The following is a 19,539-nucleotide window of genomic DNA, read 5'->3' as shown; positions in this document are numbered from 1 at the left end:
TTTCTGACAAGAGGGGGAAAAGTTACAAATGTAGTGTCTAGTGGGCACACAGCTCTTTGTGATAGAACTCCAGACGATCACACTTAGTGACTGGTGTGGCAGTGAGTGTATGCCATCATTGGTTTCTCCTCTCAGGTGTTCCCTTGCTTACTCCTGATTCACATGGCATCTTAATGTGAATAATAAAAGTCAACTTTTACCATCTGTTAGAAAATTTTTTTTGTAATAATCATATATGCAAAAATGTGAAAGACTGAATGTGACTAGCACCCCTCAAGTGGTTTATAAGCCACAACCTATGCAACAATGATTCAGGTTTGGCCGAAGGTATCTCCAGGGATCCTTCAATGAGCTTCATCATTTAGTGAATGCCTACTATGTGCCAGGAACTGTTTGAGATTCCTTGAGTGTTGAAGTAGACGAGATCTCTGCTGTCATGGCTCCTCATCCTTGAGCAAGCTGACTTTTGAGCACATCAACTGGAAACCAACTAACGAGCTGGACTTGTTCTTGAGCAGGGTCAGAGGCCCTATGATTACTAAAAATGGGCCAAGTCTTCAAGTTATTTGGCATGTTGTTTATGCCAAGCTAAAACCTGGAAAGTCATGTTGTACTAAGCTGATGTGTTCAGAGCTCATGTGGGATTCTGAAGTCCAGGGTGACCATATGTCCTAGTTTACCCTGGACAATCCTGGGTTAAGTATCTTATCCCATGTAGTTATTAATATAACCCCTTTTCCCTCTTAAAAGTGTCTTAGCTTTGGACAGCAAATATGGACAGTCATGCATATTAGTCAACTTTTTTGCCATGGCAACAAATCCCTTCAAAATCTTAGTAACTTAAAATACCAAATATTCAGGTTTTGCTCATGGATTTGTGAATTGCTTACAGCTCTGCACTAGCCTGTGGGTCAGGTTTAAATTTATTTTTCATTCTGGACTTTGGCCTATGCCACAAATCTTTTTATGCTACACAGACAGGCTGGGAGATTAGCCTCCATCTGAGAACTCGTCTTATGCCTAAGGCCAGAGCTCTGGTGGAATGGACCAGACCCACTCATCTTTCATTAGGCAGATCAAGCCACATGTCCAGGACATCAGAGGACTGGGATTTAGGCTGGTTCCTGGGAGAGGGACACCGTGGTAGGGGAGAGTGGCTGTTTAGTAAATTTAATACAGTTACCACCTCACATTCCTAAACCCCACTTCCTCCCAGCATGCCCTTCCTTTAGTCTTTGCTCATAGTTTCTAAACCTGTCAGGACAAAGCTGAAGTAATTAGCAGTTCATAGGGAAGGAGTTTTGCCTTCATTTGGATTACAGAATGTATTAAGGGATTTCACCACTGTGTGGAGCCTGTTTTGTTTTTAAATTTTATTAGGGGGAATGGAATTGTTATTTTCTGGGGCAGCTTAATTAACTGGGACTGGGTCTCCTCCCTCCTTGTGCACCCAGCACTATCACTTATCACAGGAGTCTGCAGCAATAAATTTTCCATTCTGCTGTGTGAGCAAGTGGAGCCTGTGGTCAAATCATGTTCACCCTATTTTGGGGCTCTATGAAGTGTGGTTTACTTTATTCTCTCCCTCATCTCTGTACCTGGTATTTTTAATTTTTATTTGTGCTTAGTGTCCCTTCATTTGTCTGTGTTAGGTATTCAGCACTGATTGGCTTTTTCTAAATTCCAGAAATTCTGTAAAGTTACTGACTTGGTGATGGATCCATGGTACCCTTCCTCCATTTCCATTGCTTATCCCATTACAGTGGGATTTAAAAAAAATTTTTTTTAAGTTGTAGAGGGACACAATGCCTTTATTTTGTTTATTTATTTTTATGTGATGCTGAGGATTGAACCCAGTGCCTCACACATGTTAGACAACCACTCTACCACTGAGCCACAATCCCAGACCTTCAGTGGAATTTGAAGAGACAGAAGAGAAAAAGATTTGCACCAGGTCACCCATGTTGGAACTAGAACCCAAATGTTTTCAAATAGAGATATAATATTGTCTCACCACAAGGGCAAAGATTGACTAGGAGGCTTAGGGTACATCTATTAGATCCATCACTAAACTGGAAGCTGGCTTTCTTTCAAGAGCAATTTTTCATGAAGAAATAGTGTTGTCATTTGGTAAGAATGATCAGGTGCCTTCATAGTAATGTTTAAAAGCACATGCATGGGCCTGGGGTTGTGGCTTAGTGGTAGAGTGCTTGCCTAGCCTGTGTGAGGTACTGGGTTTGATTCCCAGCACCACATAAAAGTAAGTAAGTAAGTAAGTAAATAAATAAATAAACAAATAAATAAAGTTTATTAGGTCCCACTACAGCTAAAAATTTTTAAAAAGCACATGCATGGTAGCTGATCAGCTGACTCAGTAGGTAAGTACTTGCTTACAGGAGGATCTGTACATGCCTCAGCGACTTGTCAGAGATCATAAAACATTGGTGTTGTTGTGGATAGTTGAAATTGTGAGGTGGAAATCATCTCTGACTTTCTCCTTCACTGAAATGTGAATCTGTGAAGGGATGGAGTCTGTCCTGCTCCCTATTTTTATCTCCAAACACGAGCATAATACCTGGCACATAAGGACATTCAGAAAACTTTAATGGAAGTAATGCAGATATTAATGATAGACACATAGAAGCAAATCCTGGGAGAATCATTAGGGCTCCTACGTGTAGTTGAGCACCGGAAAGACAGGTAGAATGATTTCAGGTTGGAATCAACCTCACTGGTTCTACTGTAGTTTGGATTAGAAGCCTGGGGAATTGGACTCTGTACTGAAAGTTAGGAGCACAGTCATTGGCTACTGCATGGCTTCAGGACCGTGGTCATATACAGTTGCTGTCATCACCTGCCATGTTCCCTCCCCCTTACCACTTCAGTGCAGGCTTGTCAACCTATACTATTGCCTCTGCACTGATTTCAATGTGGGATTTTACTTGCCACTGAAACTCATGTTGCTTACCTGTGGTGCAGCTTGAAAAGCCAAGTATTTAATGCCTTTTGAGGGCCACCCTCAAGTCAGTGACTGAAGAGAGTTGGTAGATAAGCAACCCAGGCCCCTCTTTCCTGGTGTATACACTTAGGTATAGGCTTAACCCTTAGTCACTATAGGCTTAACCTTTAGTCCCCCCTGCCCACCGGCCAATTTCCCCCTCCACGTTTTCTTTGCCATCTAAATAAACCTCTTGCTCTTAAGCAACTTGTTTCAGGGTCTGTTACTTGGGAACCTCAAACTCCAACAGTGTGCCCTGGGTCCCAAGAACGTGACCATTTAGTGGAGGGTATTATTGGAGCACAAATTTCACAGAAATCTTGAGCTCTATTTTGTTTAGACCCCTTAAAGGTAATAGCAAAAGTGTAAAAAAAATACTCAAGTTTCTCTTGTTTTAAAAAGTTGTGACTTAATTCCCAAATTGTATTATATAGCTCTCTGAGATGACAGAGTAATTTTAAAGGACCATTGAAACTGCCCTGCTCAGAAAATGTTAATGATTTGTACTGCATGTAGGATAGGGTTTCATTCAACTCACAGAGCGTTTCTACTCCTCCAGAGTATAACCTGTGTCTTGCTGCTGCAGGCTGCTCATTGTTTCTAAACACATCCTGCATGTCATCTTACCTTCTCTCTGCTTTCGCTAATCCTCTGGTTTGCGTCCAAATTCTCATCGTCACTGCTCCAGAATTAGATGACCCTACAGCATCCCCCAATCTGGCCTCCTGCAGTCACCTTCTTAGGGATGAATGGATGAGAGGGTCATTCTGCCCATACTGTGCAATGGGGGTATATTGGAGGCACAGTCACACTGACCTCTGATCTTTGCTTCTTTTCAGATATTTCGGTGAGCCTGCTGACCCTTGTGGTCACTGCCTGTGGTCTCGCCCTCTTTGGCGTGTCTCTCTTCGTGTCTTGGAAACTCTGCTGGGTTCCATGGCGAGAACGAGGCCTACTGTCTGGTAGCAAAGACAACAACCAGGAACCTCTTAACTACACGGATGCAGAGACCAATGAGCAGGAGAACAGTGAGGACTTCCTAGATCTGCCCACACCCTGCCCTGACTCCTCCATGAAGATCAGCCACACCTCCCCTGACATTCCCCTCTCCACCCAGCCAGGGATCCAGGAGAACTGTGCTCATGGCGTCCGTGTGCAACGCCAAGTCACAGAGCCAACCTCGTCAGCTCGGTCAGTAATGCCTGCTTCCTTTCTGAAATGCAAGGCAGAGATCACCCATTCCCTTTTTGAAAATTATGGCATTGATTAGCCCAGAAGTGTGTAACCTTTTAGATGTCCATTCAATATCAGAAACACAAGTATGGGAAAGCTGTACTTCCTGTGGTGAGTTAGTTCCTGAGCTCTACTTAGTCTACCAAGTCCATAAAAGTAATTGCTAACATTGTTAGAACTTCTCATGTGTCTAGTATAATGTGCAAACATTATGTGCATTATTTTAACTTAAAATTTTGATATGGAAGCTACTATCATTTTTCTTTTACAGTAGAATAAACTTTAAGTCAAGAAGATCAAGCAACAAAGTCATATTAGTAAGTACCCAGATCAGGATTTGAACTGTAGTTCAACCAACACTAGAACCTGAACTTTTTCTCACTGTTTCCTGCTGCTCTCCTAGGACTGCAGAATTTATTCACTGTGTCTCTGGTGTAGCCTAGCAGTCACAAGTAGACTCTCTTCAGACTCCACAATATGGCTGGAGATCTTTGTCCATCTTCAGCTTTTGTAAGGTCTACAAGAGTACCTGGACCTTGGGTCACTCTTTTTCAATTGTTTGGTTGCTTCGTGCTCTTAAACAGTAGAGAAATAATGAAGGAGAGTAATAAAAATCATGGGCTCTTGGGTCTAATGAATTGACCTATTATTACCTGTATGTGAAATGTTGAACAAATTGCTTAACCTCCATATGTGCTATTTCCTTTTTTATAAAAGAAATAGTAATAATACCAACTTTCAGGTGATTTGAAAATGAAATGACAACATACACTCGCACAGGTCTGCTCCTAGTAAGTGCTGCCATTTTGCTTTTTGTATTATTGTCATCACTGTTGTCATTGAGATAGGCCTCTCTCTTGACTCAGATTGCACAAAGGTGAGCCAAATCTAAATCACTGCACATAACAGCCAAGTTTTAATAAGAGATGTTAGGAAAAAAGACACAGAAGCAACTTTCTTTATAATGAAAATATTTGCTTGAGTGATAGAGGAATAGCATGTGCTGTTATTTGGACAGTATGAACACAGTTTGGGGGTGTTTCAAAAAATCTTTTATTCTATAGAAGCAGACATAAGATTTTACCCTTTTCTATGTTAATCAAGTTTATCCTAGAGGCTCTGCTCATTCACATTCAGGGGGATGGAATATGACAGCTTACAGTTTAATTTTTTCAGAAACCTGTTTTAGCATCATTTCCAATTCTGAATCAAAGAGCTAAACTTAAAATATTCCTCTGTAAGGAAATGGGTGGTTGTTTGCCATTTGATTTACAAGAAACCTTCAGATTTTATCACTAGGATTTCTCTTCAGATTTAAGACTTAAATATAACTAGAGCTCCGTTTGATGCTATCATGGAGTTCATGCAGTGGTACAGATTTATAATAAAATCCTTTCAATACTTTAAGACCTGGAGCCTTTTAGATGAGGATTCCAGTGAAATTGCCTTCTATTTGGTTCTTTTCTGCATATAATTTATCTTGTCTTGGTTCCTCCAATACAGGGTGATAACACTGTTTTTATTAGATTTGAACTGAGCTCTCTGCCATATAATTGTAATAAACTGATAGCAATAATATCACTATAATTATCATATTTATTCTAGAAGAATATATAAATATCCTGTGTATCAAGAATATAATTTGTTTAAAAGAGAAAAACCACTGTTATCTTGCCCACTGATTTGTAGAAATTGGGTAGAAGAAAAAAAATAGAGAGAGAGAAAAGCAAAGGAATTATCCCTGTAAAATGAATTTTACATTTAGATTTATTTTAGTTTTGGAGACATGCAATTAAATTATCTTTTCTGATGGCCAATATCAGGTTAGGTTGAGCAATAGCTGAATTGCCCTCAGAAAACTAAACTCTTTCTCACTGCATTTGACCTAGTATTAAATATGAATTTGCATCTTTATGCATTTAAAACATTCATACCTAAATTACTACTGACCTAGTTTTAAGAGTTCTCTTTGCAAATACACATCTTTGTCTAGTAGTGTAAGGTCCTCTAATTCTTTAGTGATTGTGTTACATTATAAGAACACACACGTACATGCAGATACACATACACTCATACACACACCCCTACCTTTTTACAGGCAAAAGGGAAAATGAATGAAATTTCCTTCATGCTCCAAAACTCTTTGGGGGAATGGGTATTGGGATTGAACTCAAGGGCACTTGACCACTGAGCCACATCCCCAGCCCTGTTTTGTATTTTATTTAGAGACAGGCTCTCACTGAGTTGCTTAGTGCCTTGCTTTTGCTGAGACTGGCTTTGAACTTGCAATACTCCTGCCTCAGCCTCCCGAGCTGCTGGGATTACAGGTGTGCACCACTAAAACATTTTCAACTTTCTTTTTTAAGTAACATATTGAGAAGGGGGAAAGTATTCCTTGTTGAAATGACCCTGAGTGATCTGCTCTTCTAGCCATTATTTCTTTTACCTTCTTTCTCATTATGTCCTTTCCTTTCTCACTGTTTCTGTCCTGTAGCAGTTATCACTTGTTGCAGGGTTCTGAGGACATATCCCTGGTTCAGTGCACATATGACTTAGATTCCCATTTAAGAACATTCTCCCTATCACCATGATTGGTATAGCTTCTGACATAGCACTTACACTGGAAATCTTAATTTCAGCTGGCCTTTTCAAATTGTATACACTTGACTTATACTAGTACCATTTGGAATATCCTAATGATGAACTTTGTTTTATCTTCAAAAATGTTTCTGGTCAGGATGACTTCTTGTTGTTGCAAGATCAAGCATATAAGATTCTACGTCTAGTTAGCTCAATTACTATTAAAACTATCTAAAATTCCTGTTAATTCTTTCCAACTTGGATAAAATCCCTCTTATATTAATTATTTAATGTGTTGAAAATGTACATCTTAATTTTCTCAGTTTTCAGTACCAGAGCTTTGTTATAAAGAGCTCTGTTCCGAATACATGAAAATCTCTGGTTCTCCAAAATAAAAGGAACCTTGAAAGGCCATCCCATCTATTTCCTGATTTATGTCTCTAGATGAACATCCCTCTGGTTTTTTAAGCCTTCTAAAATTTCCCGTGTAATACTTTGGTTCTATGAAAACTGACTGGTCACATCACAAACTCCTCATCAGGTCTGTGAAGGCCCTGCATGGTCTTGGCAGAGCCTTGCCTCCTGTTAGGTCTTCCACGTTGCAAACCCAGCACATGCTGTCTACATGGACTCTGTAGGAGGTGTTGCCTATAGAAAACTCATCACAGTCCAGCTACACTAGCCTCTCCTGCTTCCTTCAGTGTACCAAGCCTTCCCCTGCCTAGAGATGTTTTCATGTCCTGTTCCCTCAGCTAGGAATGCTTTTCCTTTATCTTTGCCCTTCCTGGATCCTTTGTAGTTTTAATGTCCTAGCAAAAATGTCTCCTGCCCACAAAGGTCTCCCTGACACCCCACCTGAAGAATGTACTCCCTCCCACTCTTAAATTCTCACACTGGCTTTTTCACTCCTTCACAACATTGAACACTCTTTCTATGTGATTATTTATTGCCTATACTTCCCACTAGACTGAGAATTCTTTGGAATCAGAGATCACAGCCGTTTAAGTCTGCCTGATACATAGCAGACTTTTTTTCCATGAATGACTGACAGAATACATTGATCAATAGCAGGCTGCTTTACTCTTGTTCTGCTGACAAGAATGGCAAATGGCCAGAAGTATAAACTGAGTAGGGCCCATAATGGTGTGAGACTGGCAGAAGGCCATTTATCTCAGGCTTCACATTCATTAAGAGTCTCCCATTTAGACTTTTGACCTTATTTTTGAATTAAGCAATCCACAGAGGTACAGAAATGCAGTGACAGGATCGAAAGAAGATAACCATCACATTTTAAACTTGGGTCCCTTATGACCACAACTCACATAAGTAATACACAAAGATTAAGTTTGTTGTAATTATGAGTAGCACTTTTCTGTGAAGCTATGTTTTTGTGTTGAGAGCAAAATGTTTCTTAATCACTTATAGTTATTTCTTCAGATTTAATAAACTGACAACTTAAAAAATGTAAGTTGCCTAGACCTATCCCAACTTCCATGAGACCCTGAAACTAGATGGAACTGTTCATTTTTTTTCTACTGGGATTTAATTTTCAGAAATGGTTATGTTCATGGTGTTCATATATTTACTGTAAACACATGTACTGAGCATCTGTTATGTGCCAAATTCACTATTAGGTTCTGGTATTAGAAAAAACTTAGCACTTCCTTCAAAGACCCAAAAGAAAAGCATCAGTTACACACATCAAAGTGCTCACATTGCTCTTTAGAAGATTAATGTGAATGCAGAAGATACGTGGGGTAGGGTAAAGAGTGGGTACAGAGGGCCAGTCCACGCCTGTCTTGAGGGCAGTGGGAACGGAAAGACAGACGATACGAGTTACTGTAGAGAAAGTGGTGGGCAAGAGTCTCATTGGTTATGGGGGAAATGGTATTTGGAAATGACGCCAAGGTTTCAAACCTTTTTAACTTGGGAAATGGTGTGAAGAGCAGGTCATGCTTCAGTGTGCTGAATTGCACTTGACCCCCTTACTCCACTGGCCCTAAGGCCTGGTGCTTGATGCCTTCCTTATCTCATTCACTGGAGAAGACCCTGAAGCCCAAGCCAAGTAAACTTCAGGTTCCTGTTCCCTCCTGCCCTTGCAGTGTGTTAACTGACCCTGTCTAGTACCTCCCCTTCTGTGTCTGCTGTGGTTTAGAACAACCAAACTCTCATCTCTCCACCACCAGGGGAGTTTCAGAGAAGGTAAACAGGGTCTAACTCCACTGTTTCCACACTTCCTGCCTTGACTGGAATGTAGAAAAGAAGCCAATGATGGTTCTGGACTCACAGTTTGCTTCTCTTTTTTCTGTCCTTGGATCTTGAAGCCTGGCTAACACGGTGCCCCAGAACCAGGGAAAGGATAGGTCAGCTTTCACCTCTGAGATGAGGCCACCGAGGTGAAGGAATGTGGGAGAGAGTGCCCTTGTCCATGGTCGCACCTAAAACCCAGAGATGAAAGGGATGTTGGGAATTCTAAACACTGGTTCTAGCAGAGTCTGGAATGTATCCAGGCTCTGTAAAGGGGTATATGTGAAAACTGGGCATACATGAAAACTGCTGGGGTCAAAGAGCTGAAGATCCTCTTAGAGAGCTGGGACCAAGATGAAAATCAGTTAATTTTTCTCTCGAAGTCTACAGCATCAGTTTGAAAGAGAATAAGGATGAGGCCAAATTAAATAGGCAAGCCCAGGTCAAGTACCATCTGCTCCGTGAAAACGTCCTGAGCCAGAGGCCTTTCATTCTCCCTTTCTGCTCTCAGGCTCTCTAACCTCCGGTCAGTACTTATCCCCATCTGCCCTGCTTTATAGATCCTGGAGGTCCATCTCCTTGCCAGCCTGACCTGTTATTTCCTTCAAGGCATGGACTTTGCTTCTCTGCAACTTCTGCTCCACTTAACACCTTCCTTTGCATATTCACATTTATTGAATTGCAGTAATGTCCTCTTTCTTAAGATCTGATGGACGTAGTTGGCTATTTGGGTGATGAGTCAGGGCCTGAGACTAGAGCTGGGAAGAAAGGAGAGGAGGAAAACCTTTCTGTCTCTGCGATCCTGCCCCTTCCTGACCCATGGCTGCAGCTCAGCACAAGACTTAGATTGCTTCAGGTGTAAAAGTATGTTTTGGAGTTTATTATGGGAAACCCACTTTACAAATTTTATAATTATTTTTGAACTCAAACTTTCATCAGGCTCAACCCCAGATCTTCCCATTCAGGTCTTTGTTATTTCTCAGCCGAGTTCAGTCCTTAAGTTCTTTTCCCTGTCTCTTCCATGACAGGAGAAATAGCCTCTGTTGCGCCTGAGAGTGAGTGAGAGGTGGAGGAAGCCGAGTTTAAATCCCAGCATCCAACTTCTCTGTGGCAACTTACTTAGAGGAGACCATCTTTCGGCTTTCTACCTCCTTCTCCCACCATCCTTGGGGTTTACTTTTTTCTTTCTATTCATTGTGCACATTAAGTCCTGAGAACACCAAAATCCAGGATCCCCAGATCTACTCACAAAACTGTTTTGAACAGATTCCCCCTTACCATAGTCCCTCAGTATCATAATTGATATCACTCTGTGACATTAAAGTTCCAGACTCTGACCCTGGGAACCTCTTGTGTACTGCACTCAAAGACCATCTCCATTGACCATTTAGAACCACCTCCTTTTGGGTAGAGAGAGCTGGGGTCATAACACTATGTTCTGGATCATTCCTCCTTCTTGCTTTGGATTCGCTTTTTCTTCCTGCTTCCATTTTAGTAGCCTCTGAAAGCTATGGAATATTGATTTTCCATTGCTTTCACCTCATCTTCTCCTTTGTGTCCCTGGGGCAGCCTTCATGCTGTACTCTCATTTCTCAGCCCCTGGAGCTCTAGCTGTTATGCCGGAAGTTCCAAGTTACCCAGATTCTCTGACTATTCTGAACCTCTCTGTTCTCCTCCCCCAACTCCAGTAAACTCACTGCCTCCTGAAAGGAGCCCAGGGCAATGAGAGACTGTCATGCCTGGTTAGTATTTGCTATCTGCTTTAAGCCAGTACCTTACAGTGGGATTCAAGTATTTGCCCAGTAGTAATTCTGAATGGGGAGAAAAATATTGGGAAGGACATGATCATGTAATACATTTGGTAGGTAATAGTATTCCTATTTGTGATTGGTTTTTAAGAAGAATCTTTGGTTGTATTGGAATTTTGAATATGGGACTTCCTGGGCAATCAGGTACTTGGAATGAAATTTTGTTTTGGCCTTTGAAGTACAAATCTTTCTATGATGCCCTTTCCACCTCACCCCTTCTAACTGTTGGCAATCCATTGTGGTTAGCAAGAGCTGAACATATAGTACCAATTCCTCTTCACATTTTATGTCTAAGAAAAATGTACAACAGAATATGTTTCATTGCTAAGTAGCCAAATCCATGTATTTTAAATTTAAATTTACTTGGTAGATTTAGTTCTACAGACAAGATTTAAGACAAAACTTTGCTGTGATGTGATGAATCTATAACCAGTTCTCAAAAAAAACTCAAAGGTGACATTCACAGAGACTCTACTTGGCCGTCACCCAGGAAGGAAAGGGCCACAGAGTAGCTGGGCCTGGGAGACAGGATTATCACTACATCAGACTTCAATTTGAGAAGGAGCATCCAGTAGTTTTTGAAGGTTCATTTATATTATATAAATCAGCATCAGTAACTAAACAGCACCCAGAATAGTCCATACAGATCCCCACAATTAGTCCTATTAACTAGTCCTTACTGAGGTTTGTGGGAACTGACTCAGTACCAAAGCAGGACCCTTTTTGGAGCTAGCCCATATGGAAAAATCAGTAGCAGACGACACAACTGATATCATCCTCTTCTCGCCTCTGTATAGGTTCAGGGTATTTGCTGCTACCTGACAGTTCTTTCTGTCCACAGAGGCCAAAAGAGCAAGATAAAAGCTGTACTCTAGTACCACACTAGTTCCAATTTTAGACAAGGGAATGGCTTGACTGTACTGGTGTGGAGAACTAGTTTGGTCAGTTACCAGCATCTGCCTCCCAGCACCCCCAAATCATCAGATGCAGAGAAACTTGAAGAATGTGGATTTCTCTGGAAGAAATTGAAGTCTTGCAGCCACAGCTTTCAGAACACACAGTTTTTGCACATGGGGGAATGTTTGTAACTGGGGTGTATCTGCTTGCTGAGAACTATGTTGGTTGTCAAATACAAGTGGTGGCTCTGTGACTGTGCTCTTGCTCTTGTACCACACAGCTAATTAGCGATGAGGAGGATATTTCAGGAGGAAGATGAATGTTCATTGTGATGTTTGTGAGGCTGAATAATTTCAAACATGTTTTGAGGTCTGTTAATCCCACCTTTTTTTCACAACGTAGTCATAAGAAAAGAATTAAAGACAATACCACCTCTTTACTAGTCCCTCAGAGACATCCTGACTGTTCCCTTTTACTGCAGACACTATTTTATTTAAGGTTATTGAGTGGCTACATATAGCATAATATAAAGACTAAACTCTGAGCTGAAGACAAGCAAAAATAACCTAAAACAACTTTGTCCCAGGCACAGGTAGTGCGTATCTGTCATTCCAGCAGCTGGGGAGGCCAAGGCAGGAGGCTCACAAATTCAAAGCCAGCCTCAGAACTTAGGGAGGCCCTGTCTCAAAATAAATTTTAAAAAGGGCTGGGGATGCGACTCAGTGGTAAAGTGTCTTCGGGTTAAGTTCCCAGTATCAAAAACAAACAAACAACAAGAACACCAGCAACAAAACAAAACCTTTCAACTTGCGAGGACTCCACAGATAAAACAGGTTTTAAAGAGAATTTAAGGGGAATTTCTAACTCAAACCAATAAGCATATAGGATGAAAAGTAGACTCCACTGGCAAATATTTAATTTGCAAATGTCAGCATCCAGCCTTCTCTAACTTAATCCCTATCTGCATATATAGGAGTTCACCTTTAATTTTGGTGCCATTAGTGTTTATTTTAGAAATGAAACCTCCTGATCACTAATAATCCATACGGTACAACAAAAGCAATCTCAGTGCTGTTTGTCTCTTACACCTGTCAGAGCCAGCATGATCCCTGCAGGCAGACACATCCGGGTCATATACAACTTTACATGAGCAAAAACTGTGCTCTTGTGTTGAAATTATTTGATTTGAACCAGCAAGGATTCACTTCCTTACAAGGCTGTAAGCCAATGACAGAAAATTCTATGTAATTTAGAGAAAGATGCATTCATTCTTTTTAGACAACACTTAGCTAAGTATTTCAATTTCAGGATATTATCTATAAAGGTGAATAATTTTTATTTTTAAAGTAGCCCATACAAATCTTTATATCCCACCTGCCAGATAAGCTTCTTTAATGGCATATTAGACAGTTTAGAAAGTGCATTAAACCCTTAAAGCTTCAAGGTCACATGTTAGTAAGTTCATTTCCTGATACCAGCCTCAATTTTGAGCTTCAAGCCTTAGGGAGCAGCTTACTCACATTGATGAGCATTTTGAATTTAGGCCAAAAAAAAAAAAAAAAAAACCCCACAGATCTAAGCTCTTAACATAACATAAGAGCTACCTACATTCCAGACACAGGTTTCTGAAAGACCCGTAGCTAATGAGGTTATAACTTCACTCTGTTTTGCTCTTCATTCAAGGCATAATTCAATCCGAAGACAACTCAACCTGTCAAACCCGGACTTCAATATCCAGCAGCTTCAAAAACAGGAACAGTTGACTGGAATTGGTAGAATTAAACCCGAGTTATATAAGCAGAGGTCACTGGATAATGATGATGGGAGAAGGAGTAACAGCAAAGCTTGTGGGAAACTGAACTTCATTTTAAAATATGACTGCGACTTAGAGCAGCTCATAGTGAAGATTCACAAAGCTGTCAATTTGCCTGCCAAGGACTTTTCTGGGACTTCAGATCCTTACGTCAAGATCTATTTGCTTCCTGATCGGAAAACAAAACACCAGACTAAAGTTCACAGAAAGACCCTTAACCCTGTGTTTGATGAAGTGTTTTTATTCCCAGTTCCCTACAATGACCTTGAGGCTCGGAAACTTCACTTCTCTGTGTATGACTTTGACAGGTTCTCTCGCCACGATTTAATCGGCCAAGTGGTGGTGGATCACTTCTTAGACCTGGCTGATTTCCCCAGGGAGTGCATCCTTTGGAAGGACATTGAATATGTCACTAACGTGAGTCCAACATTTCTTCATTGGGGTGCGGGTAGTGCAGGGGTTCTTTTTGGTGAGCATGGAAACAGATTACTTTACATATTATTTTATTTGGGGGGCAGAGTATAAAGTTCATGTTTATGTTTTTATAGATGTTATTCTAGAGCCTCTTTGAGCCTTTCCAGAGACACATTTTTATCAAGTTGCATTTCGAAATTTCCAAGAATTATTCATGAAAGCTATATCAAAGGATCCCACTTTCTCTTTTCAGCTTTCTGATCCTTAACTGTTCCCTAATGGATAGCAGATATCTGTCCTCCTCACCACTTTTGCTTTAGAGCTTTCTTAGGTTGTTTGTGCTAAGTGGGTCTTAGCATCTTCTTCACTATATTCTGCAGCCCAGCTCTGAGAGCACTGGGTTCTTGCCTGTGTTCTCAGGTTGACTCAGCAGCACTTCCCTGATCAGATCCTCATCTATAACCCTGGAAGTGGGAATGGTTGAGGAGAGTTGGCACCACATTTTGTAAAACTCAGAGAATCAAAGTTACAAGTAGGTCAGTCTGAAAAGAAACTACAGATAATAGCAGAACTGATCTCTAGAAGGTCAAATCCAATTTACGGCCCAGGAGAGAAGACAGAGTTGCTATGTACTGGTCCATGTGTCCATATTTACATTTTAAACATGGAATCATAGAGGCAATATTTTCACTTCATTCACATCCTTTACCCTCTCCTGCCAAGGTGTATTGACATTACAAAAACAGAAGGGAAAGTCGTACTTTCTTAGGTAATCGATATTTTAAGGCTTCTTGTTTCTTTCACCCATCCAAATTCCTTGAGACAACGTTTTTAGCTTGATGTCCTATTTATAAGCCCTTCAGAGGCCAGCATAGCGTCCAAAGGGATCAAGTACCACCATTCTCGCTTATCTATGACATTGATCCAGCTTGAGTTTGGAGCCTATATATAGAGAAAAATTCACTCTGTTCAGGATAAGGACACACAAAGCTCTGTCCAGTGACCAGATACCCCCAGTAATATCCTCCATCCTCAACGACTTTTATCGACTGGGGATTTGCCCTCACTTTGGCTATTTTATGGGACACCCTCTCTCCACAGGCCAGAAGGTACTAGTGCCAGCTGTGTCCTGATATTCAGATAGGGATAGCATAGCACGGAGTTCTTCTGGCCATTGTCATAATGTTGAGAAAGAAAAGAGGAAGCTGGAGAAGGTATAGAGAATAGCAATCGGTGAAATTAAGGTGATTTGGAATATTGGGGTAAGAACATACCTCTTTCTCTTGAAAGATTATGATGTATGTAAACCCAAAAATGGATGCTAGGGAAAGAAAGAATTGTCTCCCAAACCTTAATTGCCCAAATCAGAAGGCAGCTGAGAAGATTTAAAAAAACACATTAGTCAGGCTGCTTGTAGATATGAGTGGCCTAAGAATTAACCCTCTCACTGGGACATTTTACCAAGTTCCTTTGGTTAAAGAAGCTGAGTCACTACCAGCCACAGTGATGAGCCTTGGGCTTAGGTCTGAACTCAGGGTAGGGGAGGGGAGGGAGGGATTTAAGGGAGGGATTTATCACACCATCTAGTGAGATATCAATTTATATATATACTTTTTTTTTATTTTTCATTGGTTCTTTTTTGTTATAAATGACAAAAAAAATTCATTTTGACATAATTATAAAAGCATGGAATATGATTTGTTATAATTGAATCCCCAGTACTTCTTTTATCCTCCCACCCCCTGTTCCCTTCCCTCTACTCTACTAATCCTTCTGCTATTTACTTATAGTTGTTTTCTTTTAAATTAATGTCTTGCGGATATATATGATGAGATTCACTGTGATATGTTCACATATGTATACAGGAATGTTAAGTCAGATTCATTCCACTGTCTGATGGATTCCATAAAATAGCTGAAGAGGTTATTAGAAAGCTCAGTGTGGATCCTACTGTGAGTTGCCTTCTGGAGACTTTGTGGAGAGAGCAATACTGTGCATATAGGGGCTGATAAACATCTAGAAATGACTGATTCCCTAGGGGTCTCCTGAAGCAGGTTCCCAGGGGGCAGGAATACAGAGTGGCAGCCTGCAGAGATCTTCTGACCATTGTGGCACTTTCCTGGGACTAAGAATTTCCTGTCCAATTTTGGAAAATAGTGGCTTTCTATAGAGTTAAGAAGAATGTGAGATTATTTATCAAGGAGGAAAACTTCTGGGCATTTATCTAGACCTTTGAATAGCCACCAGAGATGGGAGGTCCTGAGAATGGAATTAGAGATTATTTAATAATCTTCCATATATTTTAAAGATATTATTGGAGATTGTGTTTTTTTTTTTAAATATGACTGTGTATGGAGACTGAACATAAATACCTGAGATTTACCAAAGTTTCAACTTTTTAATGTACATTTATATAATATAGTATGCTATGCACAGATTAATGAAGGGATAATTAAATGAACAGGCATGAACCCACTAAGGAATAGAATATTACCAGTATTTTTGCTAACCCTAAATTGTCTCCACATTTCCTCTTAGCCCAAGAGGAAAACACTATCCCAAATTTTATTTATATTGTGGTATATATTTAGGATGATATAGGTTTAGATTTTGTCTATTTCTGCTTCTCATAACTCTTTGACTTTCTTTTCCATTCAGTGTTGATTATAGTATTTAACGACATAAATGAATGAGACAGCTGTGATTTGGATATTTTCATTGCTATATAATATTCCTTTGCATTAATATATGACAAATTAGTATTCTTCTGCTGATAACATTCAGGTTGTTATTAGTTTTTGTGGTTCTGAATAATATCATAGAGAAAATTTTTGCATACATCTCCTGGTTCACATACAATTATTCTCTAGGACGTATTCGTGATAGAGATAAGGTATACTTGTGTTCAATTTTCTAGGTAGTGGCAAGCTCATTTCTACAGTGACTGTACAAATTGATCCTCCCATTGGTGGAATGTGGCACTTCCTAATGCTCCATTTGCACATGTCACACTGATTAATATGTGTGTACAATGATATGTTATTGGTATTGGTTGCCAAGGTTGATCATCTTTTCATGCTTATAAGTCATTCATGTTTTCTTTCTTGTGAAGTGCTTGTTGAGTGCTGCCTTTTATCATTTTCTTTTCCATATTGATTCACATATGCTTGTTTTATACTCTGGATTCAATCCTATGTTGATTATGTGTACTGCAAACACCATCTCTCAGTGTATGGTTGTCTTTGTGTTTACTCTATGGTGTCTTGATAAATAGAAGTTCTTATCTTCAAAGTAATAAAATATGTTGGTGTTTCCTATTGTAAATTAGCACATATTTGTCTTTTTAAGAGATCTTACCCTATATCATAACATTTCTCCTTTCTCTTCAACTAGGAGCTTTAAAATTTTGATTTTGCAAATACAATTTTCACCCCCACCCCCGGAATGGCATTTTTGTATAGTGTAATATATAGGCATCTTACATTAGTCAGCTCAGGCTGAATAATAAAATGCCATAGACTGGGTAACTTAAATAGCACACATTTACTTTCTCATAGTTCTAGATGCTGGGAAGTTGAAGATCAAAGTTCTGGCAAATTCCTCTCCTGGTGGGGCTTTTTCCTGACTTGCCTTCTCACTGTGTTCTCACATGGTAGAGACAAAGCAAGCGTTGGTCTCTCTTCCTCTTCAAGATTATAAGAACAGTAATCTCTTCATGGGGCCTCAAACTTATGACCTTATCTAAATCTAATTGTTGCCCAAAGTCTCCATCTCCAAATACCATCTCATTGTAGATTAGGGCTTCAACATAAGGAGACACAGATCATCAGTCTGCAATGTATCCGTATTTCTTTTTCTAAATGGATAAATAATTTTCTGGCATATTTTCCCAATAATATACCGTGCATGCTCTGTCCTATATAGATTTCCACATATAGAGAATCTATTTCCGTATTCTTTATTCTATCCATTGTTCTATTTAACTATCTATAAATAGCACACATTGCAAATTACTATTGTTTTAGAAAAGTTCGTAATACCTAGAAGAGCAAATCACTAGCCTATTCCCTTAGTTAAGTGTTGACTGACACTTGATTTTTCTTATCAATTTTAGAGTTACATTGTTAAGCAAAATTTTTTTCCGGTGTGTGTTTGGACGTGTTTCAAGTCTCTTAGGTAGTTTAGGAAAATTTTACATTTCTTGTGATATTGAGTCTCTGTATTCATGACCATAGGGTATCTCTTCATTTATTTAGTTCTTCTTTAAAGTCTTTCATTCCAACCTTTTAATTTTGTACATGAGAGTCTTGCATGTCTCTTGTTAGACTTATTGCTGAGTACCTAATTTTTTGCTATTTTAAATGTTACCTTTTCTAAAATTGCACCTTCTTTCTATTGCTAGTACATAGTTGAAATTTTGCATATTTGTCTTCTGTTTGGCAATCTTGTAAAAATCTTATTAATTCTTATCATTTGTAGACTTCTGAATTTTCTTTGCAAATAATTAGTTACGTACGAATTACAATTAGTACGTAGTTTTGTTTGTTGCTTTCTAATATGTACCTTTTATTTTTCTATACTTTCTGTTATTTAATGTACAGATTAGAAGTTCTGTACAATGCTAAATAATATACATGAAAGCAGCCTGGCTTCACTCGTTCCTCATTTTGATGGAATGTCCTTACATTTCATAGAGTATGATTTTGTTATAGACATTTTGTGGGTATCTTCATCATGTTAAGAATGGATCACTCTATTACTAGTTATGACTTTTTATCACAAATAGTTGTTTTATTAAATCGTGGTTTTGTGAGTTCCCTCCACTTTGATCTCCTATTTTGGTCAATTATGTTAATCAGTTTTCTAATTTTGAGTCAATCTTATATTCCTAGAATGCGAGAGACTTCCCTTGATACATTACCTTTTCTATAAGATGCTTAAGTTTGCCAGTGTTTCATTTTGCATTTGTGTGCATGAGTGCATGTACTTTACTGTCTTGTACTGTCCTTGTTTGGTTTGGAATCATGGTAATATTTGCTTTATAAAGTTAGTAAGGTATTATTTTGGGTGCCTTCCCTGTATTGCTGCTCAGTGCCCTTAGAGACTTAGGGGTTTTCTTTCTCTTTCTTTACAGTGAAAGAACTCCCTCAGTGTCTGACTTCTGCTCTTTCTCTTTCTTTACAGTGAAAGAACTCTCTCAGTGTCTGACTTCTGCTTAGCTTCAGACAGAAGGAAGGGAGGAAAATGAAGTTGGGGTATTTATTTCCCTGTTTCATAGACTGGCAATAACCTTTAGCTGAAAGCTGTAGCTCCTGAGTATGTCTTTATTTTGTCTTTATTATTAGATTATTCTTATTCTTCTGGAATAAAAATTCAGGAGCAGGAAATTCTCAATTACTTTGATTTTGGCATTCTAAAGCTGTTATTCCATTGTTTTCTGACTTCCATTTTTTTTGAGAAGTTCATAGTTAACCTAATATTTATTACTTTGTATGTCAGTTTTCGTTCTTATTGCTGTCTAGATCTTACTTCTCTCTTTAGTGTTCTGT

The 19,539-nt window shown here is 39.4% G+C and overlaps 1 protein-coding gene across 2 annotated transcripts in view; it reads left to right on the top strand.

The window, feature by feature from the left end:
- SYT9 (synaptotagmin 9) overlaps positions 1–19,539 on the top strand; it is a 192,144-nt gene that overhangs the window by 59,390 nt on the left and 113,215 nt on the right. For both annotated transcript variants that reach the window (XR_013757974.1, XM_079105734.1), the window contains exons 2-3: positions 3,838–4,189; positions 13,447–13,993. Coding sequence is in view for 1 of the 2 variants with exons in the window: in XM_079105734.1 (XP_078961860.1) it covers positions 3,838–4,189; positions 13,447–13,993 (899 nt within the window). In the remaining variant the exon portion in view is untranslated. The remainder of the gene's footprint in view (positions 1–3,837; positions 4,190–13,446; positions 13,994–19,539) is intronic.

This window comes from Sciurus vulgaris (genome assembly GCF_902686455.1).
Source record: "Sciurus vulgaris genome assembly, chromosome: 11".
In the NCBI taxonomy this organism is placed as follows: domain Eukaryota; kingdom Metazoa; phylum Chordata; class Mammalia; order Rodentia; family Sciuridae; genus Sciurus; species Sciurus vulgaris.
The sequence above is the reverse complement of the archived record's forward strand: the minus strand, read 5'-3'. Positions and strand labels throughout refer to the sequence as shown.